Source organism: Eumetopias jubatus, unplaced genomic scaffold, assembly GCF_037043125.1.
Source record: "Eumetopias jubatus isolate StellerSeaLion01/CBP00866 unplaced genomic scaffold, mEumJub1_p1.0 scaffold_10, whole genome shotgun sequence".
In the NCBI taxonomy this organism is placed as follows: domain Eukaryota; kingdom Metazoa; phylum Chordata; class Mammalia; order Carnivora; family Otariidae; genus Eumetopias; species Eumetopias jubatus.
The window spans coordinates 61416656-61433721 of NW_028274816.1; the positions used below are offsets into that span (position 1 = coordinate 61416656).

The following is a 17066-nucleotide window of genomic DNA, read 5'->3' on the forward strand; positions in this document are numbered from 1 at the left end:
CATGCTGACCCCCCCCCCCCGCCCAGGTGAGGGCCCTGCCCTGGAAGACTGGGGGAGGCCCCAGGCCACGGGGCAGCCCTCGCCCCCAGGAAGCAGCCCCACCCTGGGGGCCTGGGGGCAAGGGCTGCCCCCTCCTCCCCTCCCCAGTGAGGGACATTTTTTTGGTAAACCTATTTTCATTTTGGAAAATATTTATGAATAAATAGTTTTATATGACGGCTGGCAGCTGCGGCCTCTCCTCTCCCCCCAGGAGTCAGTGAGCGCTTGGGTGTTGCTGGCGGGACGCCGGGCCCACTGAGGGTTGAACTGGGAGTTGTACCGCCTCCGCCGTTCGTCAGCCTCTTCTTCGGGCTGGTCCTTCTGGGGGGCTAAGCCCCACACCCGGGCCAGGAGGGCCTCTGCCCGAGCACGTTCCGTTGCTTCCCGCCGAAGACGTTCAGCTCGAAGCTGGTCCAGGGCCGGGGGTCTAGGGAGAGGAGTCAGGTCAGAAAGCTCAGAAAGCCTGGAGCCCCTGGAGCCCCCGCCCCCGCTCCCCCGAGCGGACGTGCTCTGGTCTGTGAGGCCTGAAGGTGGGAAGCTGGCTTCATGCTGCACACAAGGCTCTGGGGCTCCCATCACTCCCCGCCCCCCTTACGGTGGGGTGCCCCTCCAGCTCAAGAAAGCCCACTGTTAATCAGCTGTGACAATGAGCACACCCTGGGCCTCAGTTTCCCCTTCTGTGGAAGACCAACTGCTCAGGTTTGTCCTGCTAGGGACGCAGGTAACCTGCTCTGACCCCATGGCTCTGGAACTCTGGCCCCCAGAAAGCTTTAGGTCTCAGTGGGTTTTATCACCGTCTTACATGGAAGCCTGTCTGTCCCCACCCACACTGTCTCCCCGGAAGCCACTGGACACTCGAGACCAAGTGAACGTTGCCTGGGGACATCAGGAAAGCAGGCTTGCCTCTGCAGACCCCCGGATGGGCGTCGGGGCCCCAAGACCACATGTTGAGAGCCGCCTCCAGCCGCCCAGCCCTGGACCTAGTGCCCACACGGCCGGCCCAGCTTCCTTACGCTTCCCGCCGCTGTTTCTCCGGCCCCTCCTTCCCCTTTCTGCTGCGGCCGCTGTCATCACTGCTGTGCCCTCTCTTCCTCCTCAAATGCTTCTCCATCTCCCGCAGAGGGTCCAGGCGGTTCTTGATCTTCTCGTCTGGACCCGGGCCGGGCTGGGGGGCCCCTCGCCCTGGGGGGAGCTGGTACCAAGGCGGCTGAGTCTGGGCTTCTGCTGCACTCTGGCCCAGGTATGTCAGGATGCCCAGGGCTTTCTCCTGCCTCTCCTGCGGGGGACAGAAACTAGGGAGGTGAGGATGTCAAGCAGGTCTCCCCTCGGGGAGCCCTCCACGTGACGACAGGACACCCGAGGCTCCTGGACGGGCAGAACCAACGTGAGCCAGCCCTGCCATGTGCTAAGGAGAGGTGGGGCTCCTGCCCTGGGCATGACGGCGGGTTCAGCAACAAGCATGGGGGAAGGGGGGGTGCAGCTGCTTTAGGGTTCCCGAGGCAGGCAACTTTGGGGAGATAATGTGAGGACAAACCTGAAAGCAGCCAGCAAGGCAAAAGGGTGAGACAAAACAAAGGCAAGTTCAGGGTTTGGTGGGAGTCCCTGAGCAGGTGAGCGACAGGAGCCCAGGTTCTGACTGACATTGAAAGAGCTCCCAAACCTCTACAGGGGTCTGTACCTAACAGTCCCACAGCGGGTGGGGGGAGGGGGCTCCAGCACCCACTTCCAAGCCCCTGCAGCCCTGGATGGCAGTGACCCACACTCCTGAGTGCCACGTTCCATACTGAGTTCTCTGTAGTAGCTCGCTCCCCCCCTCCCACTGCTCTGTTCCCGTCAGTCACCCCCCGGCTCTACCCAGGACTGACTAGGTGGGGGGCCAGCTTACTTTCTCCTGTCGCTTTTCTTCCTCGTACTCTCTATTGCCACTGGTCACCCCTTTTCCTTCCTCCAGCAGTTCCCGAAATAGGTCCACGGGGCCAGAACTCGGGGCCCCCGCCTCTGCTGCTTCGAGCTCAGGGAGTGAGTTCTGGTGCCTGGCTTTCTTCCGTAGGAACTCTGTGCGGGCCTGGGAAAAAGAAAGGTACAGGCAGAGAATTCAGAACCTAGACATGACTCCAAGACCTGAGAGACTGGTACCAAGCACAGAGGACCCCAGTGTTGGGGCCGGGGGCTGTAAGGAAGGGCGCGTGGGCCGTGGGAGCCCAGCAGAGACACCTGTCCCGGCCCGGGAGACGGTGGGACAGGGAGGTGACACCTGGGCTTGTACACGGCCTTCTCGGCCAGCCACAAGGGTTCCCAACCTCGGGTGACACAACAAAAACAGCTGGAAAGACAGCCCAAAATATGAGAACAGGCGACCAGAACTACAGGCGGGACTCCCAAGTCACTGCTCCCAAGACGACGTGCACTCTCTGCCGACAAAAGCGAACTTTTAAAGTTCAGGTGAGGAGCAGATTCGCTGAAGGACTGAAAGCGAGGGATCAGAGGTTACACAAAGCCCCTGGGGGGTGGGGGGGAGCAGGGAGAGGGCGCGCCCCACAGCGGGGTGGGCGTGTCGCACTGTCCCTTCCCTCGGAAACAGCCCACTTCTCTGCACCATGGAGGACAGCGCCCCTCCAAGCTTGAGAGACCGCAGGTCAAGCACTGCACCGGGCGAGCACACAGTAGGCGCTCAACAGGGAGGTTGTGCAAACTAAACAGGGGCCCGAGTTTCCTTGAACCGGGCAAGGGTTCATTTTTTCCACCAGCCCCTACTGTGCCAGGCACACTCAGGCCTCGCAAACTACACGAATGGGGGACACCAGGGCAAGGGAGAGGCGCGGGGAGGGGGAGGGGGAGGGGGAGGGGGAGGGCCCGCCCAGTGGGGCCCCCCCTCCGCGCTTCCAGCCACGCCCAGCTCCTCCGGCCTCACCGGACGCACGGTGCCTGCGCACCACCCCCGCTTCCGGCCCCTCCCCACGCGCGTGCGCGCTCGGCCAGGGAGTCCCGCCCGACCCCACTCGGGCTTACCTCCTGCTGAGCGAGCAGCACCCTCCGCTCACGTTCTTTCTCCTCCTCCCGGGCCTGAGCCTCGTCACGCCGCACGCGGGCGACATTGTCCTTGTTCCGGACGTGCCAACTCTTCTTGGGCAAGATATTCATGGCGTCGTAGCCGTCCGCCGACTGGCAGGCCCGCCTCCGAGCACTTCCTGTTGGCGAGGATGCCCCTCCCTGTTGTTCCTGCCTCAGCCACGGATTGGTCCTGGGCTGGCTGCCGCGCCCCTCCAGGCCGTAGCGAGAGCTGATTGGCTGAGACGCCAAATTTGCGTTGGTGTAGCCTAGCGACCGCCTCTCGCCACGGTTCTGAGCCCGTCACGTGTCCCCGCCCTGAAGCTACCGGACGCGGCCGCTGATTGGCTGACATGCCCGTCATGTCTTCTCGAGGCCAATACATTTGATTGGCCTGTGTCTGGCTCTTCCCCCACCCCCCAGCCTCGGGATGCAAGTTATAAAGAGTGCTCTGTAACCTCAGCTGAGTTTATTGATACAAGAGGTTAACCGGAGAGTAAGGGGCTTGGCAGGGTTGGGGGACTTCAGGGCCCTGGGAATCTCCGAATCCCAGGGCTGTAAGGGCTTGGGGTCTTCTCAAGTTCTCTCCTTTTACAGATGACGCACCGGAGGCTTACAAAGGGTCCGGGGGCAGGTCCAGACTAAAACTGGGACATCGTCCTGACCCAGGCTAGGGAGGTCAAGGAGCCCCGTTGGCCGAGCTCAGGGCCACAGCGCGCTGCGCCAGGAAGACCTTATTCCGCGCCTCCTGAGGAAAGGGTAAAGAAGTGGAGGTGAGACAGACCTTTCCCCCCTATTTCTTTACATATCCAGGACCCCTTCCCACGAACCCGGTCTGGCTCACCGTCTCTATTTGGCGTTTGAGCTCAGAGATGAGACGTCCGTAGGAGTTAGCCAAGGCCACGGTATATGCCATCAGGATGCTAGACAAGACAGAAATGGAAGCCAGAACGCTCTTAGAATATCTTCAATGTAATGGCTCCTTAGAAACCAGGGATCTGGACCCCCAGCCCCTCTTCCCTCAGACCCAGGAGTCCAGGCCCCCGGCCCCCTCAGACCCAGGAGTCCAGGCCCCCAGCCCCTCCTCCCTCAGACCCAGGAGTCCAGGCCCCCAGCCCCTCCTCCCTCGGACCCAGGAGTCCAGGCCCCCAGCCCCCTCCTCCCTCAGACCCAGGAGTCCAGGCCCCCAGCCCCTCCTCCCTCAGACCCAGGAGTCCAGGCCCCCAGCCCCTCCTCCCTCGGACCCAGGAGTCCAGGCCCCCAGCCCCTCCTCCCTCAGACCCAGGAGTCCAGACCCCCGGCCCCCTCCTCCCTCAGACCCAGGAGTCCAGACCCCCGGCCCCCTCCTCCCTCAGACCCAGGAGTCCAGGCCCCCAGCCCCTCCTCCCTCAGACCCAGGAGTCCAGGCCCCCAGCCCCTCCTCCCTCAGACCCAGGAGTCCAGGCCCCCAGCCCCTCCTCCCTCAGACCCAGGAGTCCAGACCCCCAGCCCCCTCCTCCCTCAGACCCAGGAGTCCAGACCCCCGGCCCCCTCCTCCCTCAGACCCAGGAGTCCAGACCCCCAGCCCCTCCTCCCTCAGACCCAGGAGTCCAGACCCCCAGCCCCTCCTCCCTCAGACCCAGGAGTCCAGGCCCCCAGCCCCTCCTCCCTCAGACCCAGGAGTCCAGACCCCCAGCCCCCTCCTCCCTCAGACCCAGGAGTCCAGACCCCCGGCCCCCTCCTCCCTCAGACCCAGGAGTCCAGACCCCCGGCCCCCTCCTCCCTCAGACCCAGGAGTCCAGACCCCCGGCCCCCTCCTCCCTCAGACCCAGGAGTCCAGACCCCCGGCCCCCTCCTCCCTCAGACCCAGGAGTCCAGACCCCCGGCCCCCTCCTCCCTCAGACCCAGGAGTCCAGGCCCCCGGCCCCCTCCTCCCTCAGACCCAGGAGTCCAGGCCCCCAGCCCCTCCTCCCTCAGACCCAGGAGTCCAGGCCCCCAGCCCCTCCTCCCTCAGACCCAGGAGTCCAGAGCCCCAGGCCCCTCCTCCCTTAGAAACAAGGGGCCCCCAGGGCACACAAACTCAGATTCAGGAGTCTGGGCTCCCTCACCTGGAGATTAACAGAAGAGGCACAGCAAAAGCTTGGGTTCCCAGGAAAAAGAGAAAGTTCTGGACGGTCTGAGGGAGGCTGGAAATAGACTCAGGGATCTGGGCCCAGATGGACGACTGCCCTTGGAATGGACCACACAGCTTAGAAGGTGGGATCCTGAAGAGGGCAGAGACAGGCAGTGTTCAAAGATGGCCAAGATTCAGAATCCTGGAGGAGGGTGGGGGGAGGGGCAGGTACCTCTCACACTTACAGGAAGATGCTGTAAAGCACGGGAACAGCGGAGATGGCCAGACCCAGGAGAAGGACCATGGGGAAAAAGAAATTCGCTGTGGAAGCCCGAAAGGTGCGGGAAGCCGGCGAGCAGGTGGAGAAAAGGGTTAACTGTCAGGAGAAGGAGACACAAGACTGAGTCCTAGCCTGTCCTTTTTCATCACCCAGGAGTCCTGGTCCCTCCTCAGTCAGGAACCAGAAGTCCCTCGTCCTTTGCTGCCATCAGACCCGGGAGTCCGGGTCCCCTCTTCCCTTGGACGGAAAAGGTACGACACCCTAAACCCCTCCTCCCACATCCAGGAGTCTGCCCTCCAGCCCCCTCCTCTCTCAGGATCTAGTAGCTGGGGACCCTTGTTCTCCTCCGCCTCCAGGACCCAGGAACCCGCCACACTCCTCACCTTCTTCAAACAGAAAAGTAGCAGGAACTTGGCCGTGTTGAGCAGAGGTAGTAAAGGGCAGAAAAAACTCCCTACCCAGACCACCGTCTGTGCGTAGATGAGCCCGAGCACTTCGTCGGGCACCTGGAACTCCTGGGTTCCCACCACACGCCCCAGCGCCCCGGGACAGAGGCCACAGAGTAGTCTGGGGGACAGGGCGGGGCCGAGTCAGAGGCGTGGCCGCCCCCTTGCCCCGCCTCCGCCATCCCGCCCACCAATGGGAAGTGAACAGATCTGAATAGGGGTGGAGCTTTCGAAGTCCGGGAGGGTGTGTGTCCGGAGGCCGACGCCCGAGGGCTAGAGGTAGGGGCGGGGCCAGAGGGAAGTAACTAGGTAACAGGGGGCCTGGTCTGCGGACCTAGGGCAAAGAAATGGAGCAGAGGCGGAGCTAGCAAGGGGGGTGGGGGCACTGTGAGGGGCGGGGCGCTCACTTCCGAGGAAACTGGATGAGCAGCATGACAGCCACGCCAGTCAGCAGGTCAAAGAGCAGGAGTTTGTACATCTCCTGCCCCAGCCGAGTCTCCCAGCACTGAGGAAGGAAGTCATGGGTCAGGAAGACCTCAGGACCCAGGCACCTGGAGGCCCAAGCATCCAAGTCTCCAAATCACAAGCGTGTGAGATCCTAACAATCCTTTCGGGCCGGGAGGGTGGGGGTGGGGGTGGGGGAAGGTCCTCAGTTTTTTTCGAACGTCCGTAAGCTAGTCCTCAAGGGGAGGGTGTTCTAGCACCTTAAGCTCCTCCTTCCTCTCACACCTGGAGTCTGGACTCGCCTAGCATCTCCTGTCCTCGAAAGACCCAGGATTCGGGGCCCTTCTCCTCACCGGTAGTTCCTTGAAATTGTAGCCGCAGATTTTGCACTTCTCAGCCTCAGCCTTGCCCCCACAAGTGATCTGATCCCAGAGAGAGAAGAGCAGGACTAGCAAGGAGGCCAGGCGGAGAAACACGGTCCTGGCAAGGAGAAGGGAAAGGCAATCAGCACTGACCAGTGCTCACCCTGCCCCCACCCACACCCCCACCCCCGCTGCATGGAACACGCTCACAATTCTCCCGTCTTCACAGATGAAGAAACCTAGGCTCTGTGAACAAGAGGAAGGATTTGAATCCAGATCTCACTGGGTCCCGTATTCTGGGGATTTCCGTGCCTTATGTGCTAGAGCCAGTGTCCTTCAGACCAGCCCTGCTATCATCCCTAGCACACCCCCAAAGGCTAGAACCTGAGCAGGATAAAAACAATCTGGCGGCTCCTAGTGTAGCCCTCCAGTGGGGCAATGAGCTTGAACACAGGTGGCAGCAAGAAGTTGACCCCAGAGATGAAGATGGACGGAAGGTAATCCACCCCGAGCTTTAGCAGTGGCATCTGCTGGACAGGGGGCATCTCCTAGGAGAGAAGGTGGACCAAGCAAAGAGACCCTGGGGTTCTGGTCCTCCAGAACCTTCCTACACATCCTCCCCCAGCACCCGAAGTCCAAGGTTCAAACGTATGCCCCCTTCCCTCCTAAGAGCCCAGGAATTATAGACTTCAGTTCCCTCCAACCTTGGAAAAGTAAGTGCCGGGACCACAGGACCCTCCTCCCCCAGGACCCTCCACACCTGCAGCTCTACAGTGGCCCCTGTAGCCCAGTAGACTCCATAGAAGGCTGCTCCCAGGAGTGCAAGCACCAGCAGATTGAGCAGGATCCGCACCGACCACACCCGGGCTTGCTGGCCCAGGGTCCGTACCGCGGCCTGGCGCCGCACCACAGCTTCTTCCAGCTCCACCTGAGGCCAGGAAAGATGTTCATTTGGGCTCAATTCCCCCACGCCCTGCAGGTGGTTCAGAGCCCCCTGCTCAACCGGAACCAATAGAGCAACACCCCTCTAAGGACTTCTACAATCCTTGTTCCAGTCCCTCCACGGTCCTCTAGGGGACAATTTAGATCTCCCGGCCCCGCCCCTCCACAGCTCCGCCCAGCACCCCATACCACGGGCCACGCCCCACAACGTCACACCCCGCCCCTCGAGGCCCCGCCCGGTGCCCCAAGCCCCGCCCTTGAGGGCTGAACCAGCGTTCCAGATCCTGCCCCCGCGCCCCGCCCCACACGCATGCCCGGTGCGGAGTTCCAGTTCTTTGTCAAGCCCCTTCGGGCCCTAACTCTTCACCTCGAACGGAGGAGCTTCCGGCCCCGCCCTCTCCCCGCTGCTTGCTTTTTCGGGGACCCTTTGACATCAGGTATCCCTATTGCGGCCTCCTCCCAGCCCTCTCATTTCCCAAGGGCCGCCTCCTTAGGAGAAAGCTCCACCCAGCGTCTCTCGGAGCCCCACCCCGCTCGGGGCCCCGCCCATGCTCTTGGCCCCGCCCCCTCCGGGCCCCTGAGCGCACCTGCAGCTCGTAGAGGATGCTGCGCTGGCGCAGCCGCACGTGCACATCCCCACAGAGGCCGAAGTCCCAGGCGGTGAACACCCGGTGGCTGTAGCTGGTCAGGGTCCCCGACTCGGCCAGCAGCGTCTGTTTCAGTCCTGACACGGAGCTAAGGGAGGGAAGACCCAGGAGACGGGGTGTGGAAGGTCAGCCACGAGTGCGGGGACACCCCTCTCATGGGACACACCGGGAAATGAACCCTAGGACCTTGGGCGTTTGGCGAGCGGCCACCTAGCAGAGAAAGAGTCGGAGACGTAGAGGCAGTCATTGGGGACAAAGACCGGGAGAGAGGTTCAGGGGCAGTCTCGGGAAGACAGACACCCAGCGGATAGCGACAGAGCTCCAGAAAGAAGGGCACGGGGACCCAGCGTGAGGAAGACAAAGACCCTGGGGAGACTGAGAGCCCAAAGCGGGGGGTTCAGAGAAGGGGGGGCAGTGAAATGAAGGCAAGACGGCTGGAAAGAGGGGTCAGAGACTCAGAGGGAAGGGCAGACGTCCAGAGAAGGGAGGATGGACACTCGAAGTGGGGCGAAGACCCAGGGAGGGTCAGAGAAGCAGAGAGAGCGAGGGGCGCCAGGGTGGCTCAGTCGTTAGGCGTCTGCCTTCGGCTCAGGTCATGATCCCAGGGTCTTGGGATCCAGCCCCGCATCGGGCTCCCTGCTCCGCGGGAAACCTGCTTCTCCCTCTCCCACTCCCCCTGCTTGTGTTCCCTCTCTCGCTGTGTCTGTCAAATAAATAAACAAAATCTTAAAAAAAGAAAAGCAGAGCAAGGGAAAGAAACAGAGAAAACTGGGCAAAGAGCTCCATATCCACCCTCACCGCCCCGGCACAAGCCCCCAGCATCTCTCGAGTGGACGATTACAGAGGACTGCCATCTGGTCTCTCTGCTTCCACCTGTGCCCTCTTGAATCCATTCTGTTCCTTTTTATGGAGATTAGGTGGTACTGCTGTTTAAAACTTATTTCACAGCTTCTCCTTATTTTTGAAGTTTAGGCTCCTTCATAGCACATCCAGCCAGCAGCATGCACCCGATCTGGCCCCCACCTACTTCTTGAAGTTCAAATCCTGTCCCTCCTCCTTCTCTTCTTGGCCTTTCCTTCCTCAGAACACTCCAAACCTCTTCTCACCACAGGGCCTTTGCACGTGCTGTTCCCCCTGCCTGGAATGCCCGGGTCTTAGCCGCTCACCTGGCTGGTTCCTTCTCCTCCTTCTGGTCTCTACCTACAGGTCACCTCCTCAGTCCTTTATTGACCGCTCCATTTAATGAGTGTCCCCACCCATTCTCTACCCCAGGGGATGGCAAACTCTGGCACCAGTTTCAGTAAATAAGGTTTTACTCCAGTTCACTCATTGACTTACTGTCTACAGCTGCCTTAGCCCTACAACAGCAGAGTTTGAGACAGACTGGCCAGAAAATGAACGAAAACATGAACATATTTCCTATCTGGCCTTTATCAGGAAAAAATTGCTGATCCCTGTTCTATCAACTCTTATCATATTATCTCATTTGTTTTCTATATAGTACTGCTCCCAAACTGAAATCGCTGATCTGCTTTTTAACCTAAAATTGGCTTTTTATTTCTCTCTCCGTTCATCTCGCCTCCTGTAGGAGGACCCCCATCTGATAACCCTGGCACAGCACCTGGCATTTAGGAGACACTTCACTTTTTCAAGTCCTTGGTTTCCTTCTTGACCATAGTCCCCCACCCCCCAGGAACTCCCAGTCTTGCCTGAATGCCAGTGTGTCCCAGATTTGCATCTCCAGTCCGGACCCGTCTCCAGAAACCCACATATGCAACTGCCTACTCACCATTCCCCTTGTTCATCCACAAGCCACTTCGGAATCAACCGGCCCAAACTGCATGCCCCGCCGACACAGCTGCCTCCGGCTCTCCCCATCGCAAGGGCGGCAACACTGCCCTTCCCGGTGCTCAGGCTCAACACCCGGAGTCATTCCTAACTTCTCACCCTCACCATGCCCCACCTCCAATCATGAGGGAACCCTCTGGGCTCTACTCAACATACATCCAGAGTCTCCCTTTTATATGAAGAACAAAACAGGCCGAAGCAGTCCATGCTGTGAACAGAAAGGATGGGGTGGAGGGAGTTGGCGGGGGGAGGCGGTAACTTGAGATCTTGAGGGGACTTCTGGAGGCTGGTCATGTTCTATTTATTGATATGGATGGGAACATATCAAGCTCTATTCTTCGGTTTCTGCATTTTTCTGGATATGTGTGATATTTTAAAAATTATATATATATATATATATATATATATATATATATACACACAGTCAACTAATATGTGAGAAGAGAGCCCACATACTCAATGGGGGGAGGAGAGTCTCTTCAACAAATGTTGCTGAGAAAACTGGAGAGCCACATGCAAAAGAATGAAATTGGACCTCAATCTTACACCACTCACAAAAATTAACTTGAAATGTATTAAACACTTAAACATAAGACCTAAAACTGAAAAAAGTCCTAGAGAAATAAAAAGGAAGACCTCCTTGACATTCATCTTGGGGACAATTTTTTGGTTAGGACACCAAGAGCACAAGCAACAAAAGCAAAAAGGAGTAAGTGGGACTACACCCCACTTAAAAGCGTCTGTCCAGCAAAAGAATGCACAGAATGAAAAGAAAACCTATGGAATAAGAGAAAATATGTGCAAATCATATCTGACATTGGGGTTATTTAGAAAAATATAAAAAGAACACATACAATATTCGACAGCAAAAAAAAACCCCAAAACAAAACCTCAATTTAAAAATGGGCAGAGAAATCGAAAAGACATTTTTCTGAAGACATCTAGATGGCCAACAGGTACGTGAGCAAGTGTTCATCATCACTGATCGTCAGGGAAATGCCAATCAAAACCCCAATGAGCTATCACCTCACACCTGTCAGGATGGCTCTCATCAAGAAGACAAGAGGTAGGGCGCCTGGGTGGCTCAGTCGGTTAAGCGACTGCCTTCGGCTCAGGTCATGATCCTGGAGTCCCGGGATCGAGTCCCGCATCGGGCTCCCTGCTCAGCGGGGAGTCTGCTTCTCCCTCTGACCCTCTCCCCTCTCATGCTCTCTATCTCATTCTCCCTCTCAAATAAATAAATAAAATCTTTAAAAAAAAAGAAGAAGACAAGAGGTAACACTTGTTGGTGAGGACGTGGAGAACAGGGAACCCTCGTGCACTGCTGGTAATGAAATCAGTGCAGCTACTATGAAAAACAGTATGGAGGTTCCCCCCCCCCAAAAAAATTTAAACTAGAAGTACCATACCATCCAGCAATCCCACTTCTGGGTATATATCCAAAGGAAATGAAAAGAGGATCTCAAAGAGACATCTGCACCCCAACATTCACTGCATTATCAACAATAGCCAAGATATGAAACAACCTGAGTGTCTCTCAATGGATGGATGAAGATGTGATATATACATGTATAGCAATAGGATATTATTCAACCACAGGAAAGAAGGAAGTCCTGCCATTTGCAACAACATGGATGGACCGTGAGGGCATTATGCTAAGTGAGATAAGTCAGACAGAGCAGACACTGTATGATACCACTTATTTGTGGAATCTAAAAACGCTGAACTCCAGGAAACAGAGTAAAAGGGTGGTTACCAGGGGATGGGGACACACAAAGGTCCAAGGATATAAACTTCCAGTTCTAAGTTCTGGGGATCTAATGTACAACATCCTGACTATAGTTAACAATACTGCATTATATACTTGAAAGTTGCTAAGAGAGTAGATCTTAAATGTCATCACCAAAGACATGACTGTGTGAGGGATGGAGGCCCCAGCTAACTACCGTGGTAATCATGTTGCAATATATAAATGTATCAATTCAACACTTTGTACACCTTAAGCTTACACAACGTTATTTCTGTCAGTTATATCTCAAGAAAGCTGGGGCGGGGGAGTAGAAATTCAATTAAAAAAAAAAGAGGGGCGCCTGGTTGGCTCAGATGGTTGAGTGTCTGCCTTCGGCTCGGGTGATGGTCCCGGGGCCCTGGGATCGAGCCCCACGTCGGGCTCCTGGCTCAGTGGGGGGCCTGCTTCTCCCTCTGCCTCTCTCCCTGCTCGTGCTCTATCTCTGTGTCTCAAATGAATAAATAAAACCTTAAAAAAAAAAGAAATATCCAAAACTGACCACGGCCACCACCCTGCTCCAAGCCCCCACTGTCTCTTGCCTGGATTACAATTCCACCTGCTGCGGGTTTACCCACCCCTTACTCTGTTCCCTCCCTTCTTTCCTTCTTGCCTCTCCTTCTTCCTCCCTCCCTCCCCCTCTCTCTTCCACAGAGCCAGAGAGGAAGAACCCTTTATAAAACCGAAATCAGATCAGGGTGATCTTCTGCTCAAGGACATGCAGTGAGTCCCATCTCGCTTGGAAAGCATCCAAATCCTTTACGGAGTGCAGGTGCACCTCCATCGCTCTCCCCACCTCCCTCCGCTTCGGCCCCACCAGCTGCCTAGTGCACCCTCCACCACACCACCCTGCTCCTGCCTTGCTCTGGCTGGGCCCTCGGCCTGCGATGCTCTTCCCCCGGGGATTTCCTTGACCAAATCCCTTTCCTTCTCAGTGTCTTTGCTTAAAGGTCATGGCTCAGTGAGGCGGCCCCCGGGCACCTAAAAGACAGCAGTGCACCTCACCTGCAGTGTCCAGAGCCCTGATCACCTGCTAACACGCCACGTCATCGACTCGTTTACGGCTCAATGCTTATCACCTGTTTCACCTGGTAAACTCTCAGCTCCACCAGGACAGGAGTCGGTCGGGTTCTTGTTTGTTGTCCTGCTTTACCAACTGTCTGGAACAGCGGCCCGCACATAGTCGGGGCTTAACACGTATTTGTTGCGGGGATGAACGATCGCCCCTGTGAGTTTCCTACAGAGCACTCTCCCCTCCAGAAAAGATGCAGTCACTTTGTTTGGCTCATATCATACCTTCCCCTCCTACCCTCTAAGCCACAGGAAGGAGAAACTGCCCATCTTAATCACTGGTCTTTAGCACGTATGAAGCATTTTTAAATCTGATTTCAGCTCCAACTGAGAGAAAGGGGTCACAGAGCAAGACTCTGGATTCCTGGGGAGGGGTCTTCTCCCACCACAAGTCCCTCCCCACGCTCCCAGGGGGCCCGGGGTTACTGACCGATGGAGGATGAGCAGCAGGTACAGGAGACCAATGACAAAGACGGAGCACAGGTAGGTGACTGCCAGGCGTGGGCGGGGCGGGTAGAACCCATAGAAGAGAGGAGACCATTCTAGAAAACCCTGCAAAGGGAGAGTGCACCGTGTGGTTGGGCAATCAGAATTGGGGGGCAGGGCGCCTGGGTAGCTCAGATGGTTAAGCGTCTGCCTTCGGCTCAGGTCATGGTCCCAGGGTCCTGGGATCGAGCCCTGCATCGGGCTCCCTGCTCCGCGGGAAGCCTGCTTCTCCCTCTGCCTCTGCCTCTCTCTCTCTGACTTTCATGAATAAATAAAACATTAAAAAAAAAGAATCGGGGGCACTGAGGTTCAGAGGAGGGGGTTCTGCCAGGGACGCACCTCTCCGGAGAGCAGGTTGAAGAGATGGGTGGGGAAGGTGACCAGGCCTTGGGGGTTGGGGTTGTAGAAGCCGCAGGGTGAGGAGATGTCAGGGCCAGGGGGGCCCGGGGGAGTCCCTTCCAGCCAGGTGGGCAGCAGCGTCATGCAGGCCTTAAGTACTGACGCCAGCACGTTGAGAAGCAGCAGGAAGCGCAGCAGAGAGAAGTAGGACTCAGTGCCGGCGCCAAATTGGCCTGCAGGGGGCGCCAGAGAGGCCTGGGGCTCCTGTCTGAGTCCGGACTCCCGCGGCCCTCAGACCCAGGAGTCCGGACCCCCAGCCCCTCCGCCCTCAGACCCAGGAGTCCTGCCCCCAGCCCCTCCGCCCTCAGACCCGGGAGTGGGGCCTGCCCCAAGACACCAGCCTCAACCCCACCGCACCCCCAATTCTCTTCAGCGTCCACGACCAGGGTTGCAAGGTGCTCAGGCCTGCCTTCATCTTCTCCTTGGACCGCCGAAGCCGCAGGGCCCACTGTGCGGATCTGGAACCTGATCCCTGAGCCACCTGGTCCCTGGCATGGCTCTGCCTGGTAGGGAAACAGATTCAGAGACAGAATAGGAAGGGCCCAGCAGCTCCAACTGGACACCACCCAAATGTAGAAACAAGACAACAGTGGGACCAGGAAGTAAGTTGCAGGACATCGGTAACTTGGAATTACTCCACAGCAACAGGAAGAGACACAGCGAATGCATAAAAAGCCAGGCAGGATATCGAGACTGCAGGGATCTGTGTACAGAGCTCCAGAGCAAACGCACACCCTGCTCTTTAGGGATGCACTCGAAGGTGGCAAAGCTCTACAGGAAAGCAAGGAAGAGATCGTCAGGGGCGCCCGGGTGGCTCAGTCGTTGGGCATCTGCCGTCAGCTCAGGCATGATCCCAGGGTCTTGGGATCGCCCCGCGTCGGGCTCCCTGCTCCGCGGGAAGCCTGCTTCTCCCTCTCCCACTCCCCCTGCTTGTGTTCCCTCTCTCGCTGTGTCTCTGTCAAATAAATAAATTTAAAAAATCTTAAAAAAAAAGAGATTCATAGACGTCTGGGATATGGGGCATGTGGGGTGCTTCTGGGTCCCACAGAGCTGTCTCTTGCCCTATGTGGAATTTGTCTGGGATCTCGCGATGGGAATCTCTCAGTGTATACAGAATGTTTGGTACACTTTTCTGTAGGCAAATATCATAAAGGAAAAGTAAAAAAGGAAAGAAGGTGTGATCCTGTGATTCCTAATAAATATATATCTGGTTTTTGTCCCTCTTCCTGGCACAGAGGTTTAAAAACCCTTGGGATGCCCTAAGTGATGAGATAAAGGCGTCTTGTAACATAAGTGAGGTGACTTTTGGACCCCAACTACGAGTGCGGGCTGGTTGCCAGGGGGAGGGGAGGAGCGGGGCTGGAGGCTGAATTCCATCACCGGTGGCCAAAGATTTAATCAAGCATGCCTGTGTGACAAAACCACCCTAAAACCCCAAAATGATGGGGTTTGGAGAACAATTTCAAGACATACGACCCCAGACTCAGAAGGGCCTTGCACTTGCTTCTCACGTTCTGCTGTTCTCAGGTACACATGCATAACACAGGTATCCCACACTTGCCCAAAGTTCCAGTGCAGTGCTTTGTTTTTAGGAAAGACCCACATGACTCTTTGCTTTACGGAAGGTTTGCTAGGACGCCAACCTTTGGATAGCGGGGGACACCTATAATTATTGACCAAGCAGCCCAGCACGTTCATTGTTCACCAGCCCTGCAAAGCGGGTAGACTGGGAAGGGAAAGATGGAAGAGGCAGAGACACAGAGAGGAAAACACGAAGAACGGATTTCAGGCATGGGGAGAAATTGCCAGAGCAGAGACAGAGAACATGAACCTGGGCGAGGGAAGAGTCCTGGAGTCAGGGAGACAGGACTCTTTGGAGTCAGAGAAAGCAGAGACACAGGCAGTTTGGGGAAAGAAGCCAGAGAAGCAGAGAGAGGCAGCCGAGTGAGAAGCAGACACAGCGCCAACAAGCCAGACTATGGTCCTTACCTGGCTGGGAAGCGGGAAATGAGCCTCACCTGTGTGCCCGGCGGGCCTGCATGGGCCAGGGCAGTTCCCGGGAGGGGAGGGGCTCCTCCGGCTCCTTTTGGGTGGCTTCTGCGATGGCCTGGATGTTCCTCTCTCCATCTTCTTCCTCCTCCTCCGATGCCCCCCACGGCAGAACCCCAGGACCTCGGTACCGAAGGGTAGCAGCACTGGGGAGCTCATTGAGCACAGAGGAGAGCGACGGGCCTGGGGCAGGACAGCAGGGGCTAGGAGGGCCCAGGAGTCCCAGCCCCCAGCCCCTCCTCCCTCAGACCCGGGAGTCCAGCCCCCAGCCCTCTCCTCCATCAGACCCAGGAGTCAGAACCCCCAGCCCCTCCTCCCTCAGACCCAGGAGTCAGAACCCCCAGCCCCTCCTCCCTCAGACCCGGGAGTCCCGGCCCCCGGCCCCTCCTCCCACAGACCCAGGAGTCCAGCCCCCAGCCCCTCCTCCCTCAGACCCAGGGGTCCAGGCCCCCGGCCCCTCCTCCCTCAGACGCAGGAGTCCAGCCCCCGGCCCCTCCTCCCTCAGACGCAGGAGTCTGGGCCTCATGCCCCCTCTGCAAGCACCCAAATGTGGGCCCTCTAGGCCCCTCCTCCCTCAGGACTGAGGAGCCCACTCTTCAGCTTCCTTTTCTCCCTTATTCAGGGATTTTTCACCCTGGCCCCCCTCCCCTAAGACTGGAGTCTGGACCTCTAGACTCCTCCCCAAGACGCAGGAGTCCCAGCCCCTGGTTCCCTTCTTCCTCAAAAAGCCGGGAATCAGAATCCCTCCCCCTCCTGCCCTCTGGACCCTGGAGTCCAGTCCTCCCTTCCCTGCCTCCCTCAGGATTCCCACCAGCCCGAGGGGCTGGACACCCCCCCACTGCCCCACCTGCTCTGGCCTCCTGGGGTGCCGGCCACCCTCCAGAGGAGCCCCAGGCCTCCGGTTCCCACGTCGGGCGCTCGTCCATGGCCCCAGGTGAAACTGCTTCCGTCTCTAGGGGCCAGCTGGGCGGGGACCGCCCCAGGGAAGGAAGGGACCTGGGCAGGTCCATACCTGGCCAGCAGGTGGCTCAGGGCGGGGAGTACGAAGTACTTGCCACCAGGTATCAGGGCGGCTGCTCCGGAAGGTCTCCTGGCAACCGAAACGCCCGGACGCCGGAGCACATCAC

General features: G+C 57.8%; 2 protein-coding genes across 3 annotated transcripts; both read right to left on the reverse strand.

Annotated features, from left to right (window-relative positions):
* Window positions 1–173: 173 nt before the first annotated feature.
* On the reverse strand, window positions 174–3180 carry LENG1 (leukocyte receptor cluster member 1). Its single transcript, XM_028094708.2, has 4 exons — window positions 3049–3180; window positions 1925–2104; window positions 1053–1315; window positions 174–466 (listed from the first exon to the last, which is right to left on the reverse strand). The coding sequence occupies exons 1-4, from the start codon at window positions 3178–3180 to the stop codon at window positions 193–195; spliced, it is 849 nt and encodes a 282-aa protein (XP_027950509.2). The 3' UTR covers window positions 174–192.
* Window positions 3181–3539: 359 nt separating this feature from the next.
* Window positions 3540–17029, reverse strand: TMC4 (transmembrane channel like 4). 2 transcript variants are annotated; one of them, XM_088027829.1, is made up of 15 exons: window positions 16787–17029; window positions 15909–16122; window positions 14248–14393; window positions 13831–14063; window positions 13436–13557; window positions 8241–8388; window positions 7472–7639; window positions 7096–7259; window positions 6703–6829; window positions 6313–6410; window positions 5843–6026; window positions 5425–5555; window positions 5175–5330; window positions 3932–4010; window positions 3540–3835 (listed from the first exon to the last, which is right to left on the reverse strand). In XM_088027829.1, exons 1-15 carry the CDS (start codon window positions 16947–16949, stop codon window positions 3767–3769), a joined length of 2202 nt encoding a protein of 733 aa, XP_087883955.1. In that variant the 5' UTR covers window positions 16950–17029; the 3' UTR covers window positions 3540–3766. The 2 variants fall into 2 exon arrangements, with proteins under 2 accessions (XP_087883955.1, XP_087883956.1); XM_088027830.1 differs by lacking the exons at window positions 3540–3835; window positions 3932–4010 and having other exon boundaries at window positions 5241–5330; window positions 5425–5500.
* Between the last annotated feature and the right edge of the window lie 37 nt (window positions 17030–17066).